Consider the following 9,512-nt stretch of genomic DNA (forward strand, 5'->3'; position numbering starts at 1 on the left):
ACACATTGCAGTTGTTTACAAATGAAAAATAAATTCTATTACACAATGCTCCTCGACGAAAAAGTCGGACGCTAATATATATAATTTTTGCTATAATCTTATAAGATTAGATTTTTTTTTTGGTCACCATAAGATTATATTTATCTTCCTCTTTTTTCGAGTTTCTTTATATTAGATGCTCCATATCCTTCTTCTGTTCTTCATAATCCAAAATGAATCTTTTATGTTCGGCCTCCAAATCCGCATATGTTAATTTTAGCGTCCGTGATGAGTTTTGAGATAGGAACCCCTGAATATATTATCAATTTATCATAGAACACCAATTGTCACGAACGATGTAAATAACAAAAGCCTCGATCGGGTTGAAGTGGTCAAATGATATCTTATATTTGTCTCTTCTTAATTCACCATAGACAATAAACAAGACCTTTTTCGGGTAAAGATACTACGCATAAAAGGTTATTGGCCGGAGATGGAAGAGAGTGCAAACTCCTTCAAGATCGATCTTTGCATGAAACAAATTGTCCATAAGATTTAACAAAAAAAAAAAAAACAAATTGTCCATAAGATTAAGATCGCAGAGAGAACGTTTTTGCTTTCTTGTTTTTAAATACGTTTTGAAACAAAAGACTAAACGTTTTAATCTAAATTAATTTCTTACTTTTCTTGAGTTTGTAAAGTGTAAACTCTTCTCTATTGGCAGACCTAATTCAGTATATATACATACAATCACCCTTTATTAAATACATGCATTAATCTTACATTTTTTTAAGAATCATCACAACTTTATATTTACCATCTTAAAAGTATAGTTCTAACCTATCCCACAACAAGAATGGTTCATACCCGATCCACTAACTCACCCCACACCCCTACATGTGCGAATGTGCCACGCCACACATGTCGTTCGTTTACTCTTAATTATTATTATTACGATTTTTTAAATTTGGAAAAATGAACAATCCAACTTAGTTGCTATCACTACATGTTTTAAAAAGCGTTATCTTTTCCTTTAAATGTTTCAGGTTTAGCTAATTTTTTACACAAGAAAATAAAAAACGTACAATTTACATTTGATTAAGATGTTATCATGTGGGGCAAACCTTAGATTTGCAGCCAATATAATTGGACACGTACATCATCAGCCTCCTATCTCTTGCTACCACGTGTATACATTCCAAACACTTTGCGGATCTCAAGCCGGTCGGCAAAAGCACCAGCGTGAAATTCGTCATTCTGCATCTTCTTCGTGCCTTTGATGGCCGTTGGATCCGAATCAGACGGCCGATACACGATCTATCTCGATCCAACATGTGAACTTGTCATTTGCGTAAGTCAAGTACCAAAATCATTTGTATATCTTTGGGACGAGGTATACACAAAATATAATGTGTTGTGCTAGAAAATTAAAAATCATACTTGTATTCTATGAATATTGTCGTATGTAAACAGATTTTGGATGTAAATGAATGTACGTATATTGTAGATCAATGATAGGCGTTTTGTTTATCTTTTAGAACTTGATGACCTATGTTAAGATAAAATTGCTTTTATAACAAGATTTCGTTTGTGAATTAACCAATCATATAGAAACGGTAGAATTGTGTTTCTTAAGGCGAAAATGCAACTAGAAGAAGGAATCGTAGAAGATTTTGGTTTTATATGGAAATCTCTTATTTGTGGATGATGTATGCGTCTTTTTTTTTTTTTTAATTATTTCTTAAGAAGTATTTTAAAAAACTAGTTTGGTGATTTAGTTAGTTCTTTCTTGAAGAAAGGAAAGAACTATTGGAGTATATAATGACATAAAGACACGCCACCATTCTTCTTCCAAAGAAAGAAGTGAAGAGAGCAAGAATAATTTTGTTACAATCGACATAAAATTCAAATGTGTGTTCATGCTGCACTGAAATGATTTATTTGGGAAGTGATCGTTGCGGAATCCGATCGTTGCAGGTGAAGAGTGAACATAACGAAGACATACGCACGCACAAATCGGTGTGATTAGCTGGACAGGAGCATTGTTTTACTTCTTTGTACCTTCGATCATGTTCTTGTATAAATCAAGATTTTTGTTGAGGCTAAATTTTCACATGTATTTGTTCTTCTGAAAAGTTGAATCATCTCTAATTGTAGTTGGAACTTAATGGACTATTTGAAAGAAACAACTATACTCGCTATAAAATACAAATAAAATCCTATATATATACTGACTTATTCTAATAAATCTTTATAAAAAAAACTCAACATATGTGATATGTGGAACTATAGGTTCAGTCATTACCTTCTTAACAAGTTGATCCCCTTAAGCATGATCAAGACGATTCTCTACTCTATTGTCTTTTTTAGCCTTTTGGATAAACATTTTTTTTTTACCTTTTGGATAAACATTATTTCGAAGACATTTTACTGTTGACAAAAAACAAAAACAAAAAAAAAGACATTTTACAAAATTTTCAAGTGAACCCAAAACTTACTATTCAAAAGATTAGTCTTGGGTCTCGACCTCAAACCTTAAATGGACCGTTCCATGTTCGAAATGTCGGGTCGGGTAAGAATTTGTGAAAAATTTGGAATTTCTTAATATAAGTTTAGAGATTTTTGTTAGTTTTACAACAACCAATAACGATCGTGTGACTAAAACTGAGTAATGACTAAATGAATGAGTACTTATTTGTTTTTTTAATTTGTGAAAAAAAAAAGAGTACTTATTTGTTTTAAGAAAAGAAAAAAAAAAAACGTTTTGTACTTAAATGTTAAATTTTGAAAGTTGAATATATTTTTGAATGGTTAGGGTAAGAAAAAGGATTTATTTGCAAATTTCCGTTATTTAAGTTGGAGAGAGAGAGAGAGAGAGAGAGAGAGAGAGAGAGAGAGAGAGGAAGGTTTTTAACTCAAAATATCGCAAAACCCTAAAAAACAGTTTGGGTTTTTTTGTTTGCCTCACCTCCCCACTCTCAATTCCAAAACACTGCGCCGGAGAAAAGACATGGAGACGGAGACAGACCAAATATACCATCTCGATGTCGGAAATCTCCTAGGTTTCAATCCGAATCATCGTTTCCCTTCTGCTCCTTCTTCAAGGTTCGTCCTTTCTCGTCTTATCTATTTCCCTGAACCTTGTGTTAAGTTTTTTAACGGCGGCGGCGGCGGCGGCTTGATATATATATATATATACATATACATATTTTTTGTATTGATTAGATGATTGAAGGTGGGTTTAGCTTCATACTAACGATTACTGAATTAGAGAAGTGAAATATGCATTTTTTCATAGAAAAGCTTTGATTTTTCATAGACTTTATGTTCTATTTAAGTACCTTAAACCATGAACCAATTGAAAAAGTTGTGTGTTGGCTGTTAATTTCAGCGACCTCTCTCGGTGCTGTTTGTAGTTTTGGGAGTTAAATCATCTTTCTGAGTTACAATCTTATCTAATTAAAACAATGCTGTGTCGCTATCACATAATATTGTTTTATGTTGAGTTACTTGTTTCTTGTTTAGAGTTTATTTTGTTGCTATCCTTGATGATTGTTTCTTCGAATTATATTAGGGAGGAGCTTGTGAAGGAGTGCATTGAGGAGAGCAGAAAACTTGTTCAGGCAATAGCTAACGCTCTTTTCAACTTTACTTCAACTGAAACTAATGATGGTCCTATTGTCCAGTTGCCTCCTCCTACTACCAAACTTCCTAGAGAGAAACATGTAAGACCTTCTTTTTTAGTTGTCACTACCAACACTGGATGTTGTTATAGTATGGGTTTTGGGAGTTTGCAAAATTAGACTACACATGGATGCAACCAGTTTTAGATGCATCTTGTATGATCTTAACATATCTAGCATCTTACAAGGGTGTTCATAATCTGCTCATCACTTATTTTACGAACGTAATTAAGTATGCTAACCTTCTCTTTTTTGTTTCCCAGGTTCCAAGGCCTAAGCCTCCTACAAAGTGGGAAGAATTTGCGCTTAAGAAAGGTAAGGCTATTTGAGAAATTCTCTTGAAGATTGCAAGCTTGAGATTTAGATTGGTTGACGACCTCTTTGTTCTATAGTTTGAAGTTACTGATGTTTATTTTGTTTGAAATTGTTCTTGCTTCTGTTTTTAGGTATACAGAAGCGCAAGAAGGACAAAGTTGTCTGGGACGAACAAACTGATCAGTTTAAGCGTCGCCATGGTTACGACCGTGTTAACGATGATAATGATGTTCCCATTATTGAAGCAAAGGCAACAGATGGTAGGTGTTGAGGGAAAAATTATCTTTATCTTTGTTGTTTTGGCACCAAGATTAATCTTGTTAGATACATTGTTGAAATCTAATCTCTTTGAGTGTGAAGACTTTATATGGAGTTGCATTACAAGTTGTATTTTCCTACTATTTATGAAAGCTTTTGGATAACTGCAGAACCAGGAGAAGATCCTTTTGCCAAGAGACTAGACGAGAAAAAGAAGAGAGTGGGAAAGCAACAAAAGAATAGACTTCAGAATTTAAAGGCAGCTGAAAAAGCTGGTGCTTTACCGAGGTAAAACAGCTTCTTTGATTGGTATATCGCAAATGTTATCCTTGCCTGAGATAGCATACCAATATAGTTTGCTAAACTTTTTAGTTTTATCTGACGGAAAGAAATTTATAAGTCAATCCTAGCTCCGTCTTTATGAGCTTAAGCTTGATTAGTTGCTTTTTATTTGTCAATGCATTTTACAGTTTTATGGTTTGAGCTGTTCATTTTTATGCTCAACGTGGGGTATCATACTACCTGTTTCATGGTTTTTGATATTTAACTGGGTCAACAATCTTTGCAGTCATGTCCAACTTGCTGCAACATCATTACCCATATCAGGCACGAAATCCCAACCAAAGAAAATTGGAAAGGATGAATTAGGAGACGTAGCAGGTTTAGCCGCTACTTCAACAGCTAGTGGTGGAAAATTCGATAAAAAGTTGCCTGGTGAGAAACCTCCTAAGAAGCAGAGCAAACATCACCAGGTATTTCAGCAATACTCCTTTAATCAAGTTTTCGACATGTAACAGAGAATACTAAATGACCATATCTGTTGATGATATTTGTGTGGGATTTTTGCAGTATTTACCGGTTGTAGCAGGGCGCGGGGCTGTTAACCCAGAAAAAGAACAGACTAATAATGTACTTAGCAAGATATTCTCAAAGCATTCGCATGAGATCCTCAATGTCGGCAAGGTAAAACCAAAACTCATCTCTGGTTTTGGTCTATTGCCTCTGATGTTTGTATGTGAAAAGATTGTGTTAATCTGTTGTATATAATATGTGATTTAGGCGATAAACATGTACAACGTCAAGAAGGAGAAGAAGAAGTCAGGAAGGTCAGACAAGTCAGGACGATCAGACAATTTGAAACCTAAGAAGGACATCACCAAGAAGCCTGCCAACAAAGCCAAGTGAAGAGACTCTATTTACTCTTCTTCTATCTGTCTCCAACTTCTATCACAAAACAAATTTTGAGTTGCTCCCTATCTGTTACAGTAATACTTTATGTTTACGTTTATTTTAATCATATTGACTTCATTCTGCACCATAAAACAATTTTAAAGCTCACAAGGTCTAGAAATCCAGTATAATTTTCACTTTGAAGCTCTCAATTTCCCAATGTAATTGTCTTTTGGCCACAATAATACACATATACCACATTTACTCCTCTGTTTACAAGCATTCTCTCTTGTGTCTTTACATTCAAGTAGACAAGAACAAAGATCAACTCTGTTTTTTCAAACCTTTAACCACTCAAGACAAGGACACAAACCCCAACAGAACCTTGCTGGGTAATAATCTTTCAAGTATATCTCTTTACCAAAACCGATTATGTAAAAGCTGAATGCTTTCCCACGGTCTTCCATGGTGACCCGAGTAACAGGCACAACAGATATGGTGTGTCTCTCGCATACCACATTCGCCGGCGGTGGAACTTCAGCTCTTAATGAGATAACTTCTGAGGAGAACCTGTTGAGGAAATATGAGTCTGCAAAGTATGCTGGCGAGCACTGGTAAGCTTGTGTGTTGCAAAGCTGAACTCCTTCTGCTCTGTCAAATACTTCTTCTGGTACTGAACCAGCCCCTCTAGTTGCACTCACCTTTCGCTTCGACAGAGTCTTCCTGTCAAACCCCCGAAAATAAAAATCAAATCTTACAATTGCTGCTACACAAAGCTATTATATGTTCTGTAAGAATTTGTAAAACTTACCATCTTACAACTGCGATACTGCTTGTAAGAAGAGAACCAGTACTGTCACAAGTCTGACATTTAATTAACCCGCGAGATTGGCAAGTGGGACAAGGAAGCTTTCCCTTACCACTACAGTCTGTGCATCTGTGGAGAAAAGAAGGTTTTCTGTGAATAGAGCCACAGCTTGCATATTGCAACCATCAAAGTGAAACTTGACTTCTTTATATGAACTTACATTGTGTCAGATCCATCTTTATGAGCAACCAAACCTCTTCCATAGCAAGCGGAACACTTCATCACTTGATTCTCCTTGTAATATCCCGGGTCTCCATCGGCATTGCATGTTGGACATACTACATCTCCTCTTCCTGTACAACCTGTGGATGAATTATACCGAGCCTCATCAGTCTCTACAAGATTCAAATTGTCCTAATGGTAGTCATAAACATAAATATTGTTACTTTTGCACTTCTCAACAGTCTCAGAATTAGGAACCGGGACTTGAGTTTCTTTATACGGAACAAACAGAGTAGGAAACTGCGATCTCAGGTCAAGTTCCCATAACCCTGGTTCAGCTCCATGTTTCTTTCCACTGAAATTTCCACCACTGAAAGGCACTGTCTGTGCTAAAGCTTCCCTCTCCTCAATGAAAGTGTCAAGAGTTCCCACATAAACATTGCAGTCTTCGACAGAACGAATCTTCCATGTACGAGCAGGACGGCTTCCCCAACAGCAACGGTGACCAATATGATCAAGAAGCAGCTCCCTTATTTCAATCTCATCAAGAAATTGCCTGGAAAAAATGAATTTACATAAGTTCAACACACCTTTAGCTAGTGCTAGATAAAAACAGCAAAGAAGATCAAACGTAAGGACCATGTAATCACTAGACTTACCTTTGCAATTCATGACCTGCTCCAGATGCAGTTGGATAACCAATAGCTTGAGCTGTGAATGTGAAACGCCAAGCATAATAAACAGAGCTAATGTAAATCGACTTTTTCATAAAGCCCGAAACTTTTAAGAACCTCGAGAGAGATGAAGTGATGATTATAGTAAATGATGAAACTTTCACATTTTTTTGATGATCAAAAATCAAAAGCCAGAGGAAAAACAAAGCTGATCAATCAACAAACTAAAAGGCAGGGCAATACACAATTTTGAAGGATCAGGAAAGATCTAATGAGACTTACGAGTGGGTAATGAAACGGGGGTTTTTATAACAGGAGGATAGAGAGAGGGAGGATCAGAAACAGCGGAAGCGGTACGGATTTCATCGACGGTGACGCCAGCTCCGGCGAAAGAAGGGTTACGAGCAGAGGAGCTGTTTCTCTGTAGGTACTGGTACGAATCCCATCTCTCGGATTCATTCGTTTTCTCTGATCCTAAAATGAGAATTTCGAAAAGATAGATTATGAAACAGAGAACTCAAAAGGAGATTTTTACACAGAGGAGATGATAAGTTTCTTCTGAATTTGTGAATTACCTGAAAGCAGAGGCTTATCCATGGATTACAAGTTCTCTCTTGTCTTCCAAAAAGAGATAAATTTTTAGAGATGTTTTCTTAGAGAGTACTACAATTCGATCTTCTTCTTCTTCTTCTTCTCCGTGTTGAGGAAATTTCATTACATTACAAGAAACAGAGAGAGAGAAGCGGGTTTTGTTGTCGGGTTTGGTCGAACCGGGTTGGGTCGGATCAGATAAGGTTCGGGTAGAACCGGGTCCTTAAATGCCACGTGTGGAACCGTTGAAGATTTCACCCACTTTTTTTTTTTTTTTTAATGTTTTTAAGTAATTATGGAGAGAGACAAACTAGCTTTAAGGAGGTTGTGTTACACATGGATGGGGCATCTCGCCAACAAATCTGTTTTCATGTTCTTTCATTCCGTTCATATTTAAAACCCTTGAATATATAAAACATCATTCCAACCGATTTCAATTATTTACAAAAAAACATTTTTCGTCTGATTATGATAGTTGTTGACCTGAATTATTTTTATGAAGAGCATCTTCGTTTGTCTAGCAAACATATTCCGGAGTGATCACAAAATGGGGTATTTTGACATTTCTTTTGTTGTGCCATGTCCGGACCAACAATATATCTAGATCCATGATCCTCGCATCAATATAATGTTTACAGCTTCTTATGAACTATTTATTATTACAAGACTCGAGACGCTAATGTAGTTTTTGGTGTGTATGTTTCTATGTTCGAGTGTTGAGTTGAGATATCATTTACACGAATCTCACAATAGTCATGAGCATGACTTTCGTTTCTCCTATGTCCACTAAGTCACGTAGCTTTTCTCGCCTCTTTGAGCATCTCTATATAATATCCTATTGGAAACAACTAGTAAACATAGTTTGAGTTTTGTTTTTTCTCTTTGGTCTTGATATGTATTAAGAAAATGGATAGAGACACGAAGTACCCCTAAATTAAGTGAACCACCCACTGACAAAGTAAACGGAAGAAGAATAATCAAATCGCACGATAGATAATTGCATTGCCGGTCTGTTTATCTCTCATTATATAATACATAAGTAGAGAAATTGGGTGAGAATGCAGAATGCAAAATCATGACTAAAATTTACTATATGACGCGGTTTTAAATATGAGACAAATGAATTGATGACAGAGTAGAGTAGACAGAGCGAGCGAGTTTGGTTTGGTAATGGTTTGAGCACTACTTACCGACAACCACTCGCGTCCACATTTGAATTCTTTCTCTCTCTCTCTCTCTCTCTCTCTCTCCCACTCAAATCACTCACTCACGCCTTTCCGATTTCCTCAATCTTTCATGGCGCTATCTCTCTCAAATCCCCTCACTACTCATTCTCGTGTGTGATTCTCCCCTCTAAGATTCGCATTCTCTGTCCTCTTTCTTCTTCCCTCTCAAGCTCGCTCTCCAACCATGGCCGTCTCAGTGCCATTGTTTCTACTCTTTCTTGTTCTTTCGAGAGCGAGTTATTCGTCTTCTGAGTACTTAATTGGTGTTGGAAGCTATGACATCACTGGTCCTGCAGCTGACGTCAACATGATGGGATACGCTAACTCAGATCAAATTGCTTCTGGTATTCATTTCCGTTTACGAGCTCGTGCCTTCATCGTCGCTGAGCCACAAGGTAACCGCGTCGCCTTTGTGAATCTTGACGCCTGTATGGCTTCTCAAATCGTCACAATCAAAGTTCTTGAACGGCTCAAAGCAAGGTTAGCTTCAAGAATCTTCGGTTAAGCTAGAATCTTGACATTTTCATTAGCTAAAGATTTGATCTTTGAGAAAGAGTGTTAGTTGAATTTTGAACGAATCAATACG

General features: G+C 36.5%; 3 protein-coding genes across 3 annotated transcripts in view; 2 read left to right on the forward strand and 1 right to left on the reverse strand.

The window, feature by feature from the left end:
* Positions 2,873 to 5,547, forward strand: LOC104782232 (ribosome biogenesis regulatory protein homolog). The gene is made up of 8 exons (XM_010507107.2): positions 2,873 to 3,084; positions 3,554 to 3,704; positions 3,926 to 3,977; positions 4,109 to 4,237; positions 4,406 to 4,523; positions 4,804 to 4,987; positions 5,085 to 5,198; positions 5,295 to 5,547. The coding sequence occupies exons 1-8, from the start codon at positions 2,990 to 2,992 to the stop codon at positions 5,418 to 5,420; spliced, it is 969 nt and encodes a 322-aa protein (XP_010505409.1). The 5' UTR covers positions 2,873 to 2,989; the 3' UTR covers positions 5,421 to 5,547.
* LOC104782233 (protein SSUH2 homolog) lies at positions 5,587 to 7,836 on the reverse strand. Its single transcript, XM_010507108.2, has 7 exons — positions 7,685 to 7,836; positions 7,392 to 7,583; positions 7,095 to 7,146; positions 6,660 to 6,991; positions 6,434 to 6,575; positions 6,217 to 6,342; positions 5,587 to 6,128 (listed from the first exon to the last, which is right to left on the reverse strand). The coding sequence occupies exons 1-7, from the start codon at positions 7,704 to 7,706 to the stop codon at positions 5,744 to 5,746; spliced, it is 1,251 nt and encodes a 416-aa protein (XP_010505410.1). The 5' UTR covers positions 7,707 to 7,836; the 3' UTR covers positions 5,587 to 5,743.
* Positions 8,802 to 9,512, forward strand: part of LOC104782234 (neutral ceramidase) — a 4,819-nt gene continuing 4,108 nt past the window's right edge. The window contains exon 1 of the mRNA XM_019244954.1: positions 8,802 to 9,406. Coding sequence (XP_019100499.1) covers positions 9,111 to 9,406 — 296 coding nt within the window. The 5' untranslated portion in view covers positions 8,802 to 9,110. The remainder of the gene's footprint in view (positions 9,407 to 9,512) is intronic.

Source organism: Camelina sativa, chromosome 4, assembly GCF_000633955.1.
Source record: "Camelina sativa cultivar DH55 chromosome 4, Cs, whole genome shotgun sequence".
Lineage (NCBI taxonomy): Eukaryota > Viridiplantae > Streptophyta > Magnoliopsida > Brassicales > Brassicaceae > Camelina > Camelina sativa.

Excerpts from the sequence above, each read along its gene's own strand:
- LOC104782232 (XM_010507107.2), top strand. The coding sequence starts at position 2,990 with ATGGAGACGGAGACAGACCAAATATACCATCTCGATGTCGGAAATCTC. Across the intron at positions 4,238-4,405 it reads TGAAGCAAAGGCAACAGATG|AACCAGGAGAAGATCCTTTT; the intron begins GTAGGTGTTGAG and ends GGATAACTGCAG. Across the intron at positions 5,199-5,294 it reads AGATCCTCAATGTCGGCAAG|GCGATAAACATGTACAACGT; the intron begins GTAAAACCAAAA and ends TATGTGATTTAG.
- LOC104782233 (XM_010507108.2), bottom strand. The coding sequence starts at position 7,706 with ATGGATAAGCCTCTGCTTTCAG. Across the intron at positions 6,992-7,094 it reads GCAGGTCATGAATTGCAAAG|GCAATTTCTTGATGAGATTG; the intron begins GTAAGTCTAGTG and ends CATTTTTTCCAG. Across the intron at positions 6,576-6,659 it reads GACTGTTGAGAAGTGCAAAA|GTTGTACAGGAAGAGGAGAT; the intron begins GTAACAATATTT and ends ATTCATCCACAG.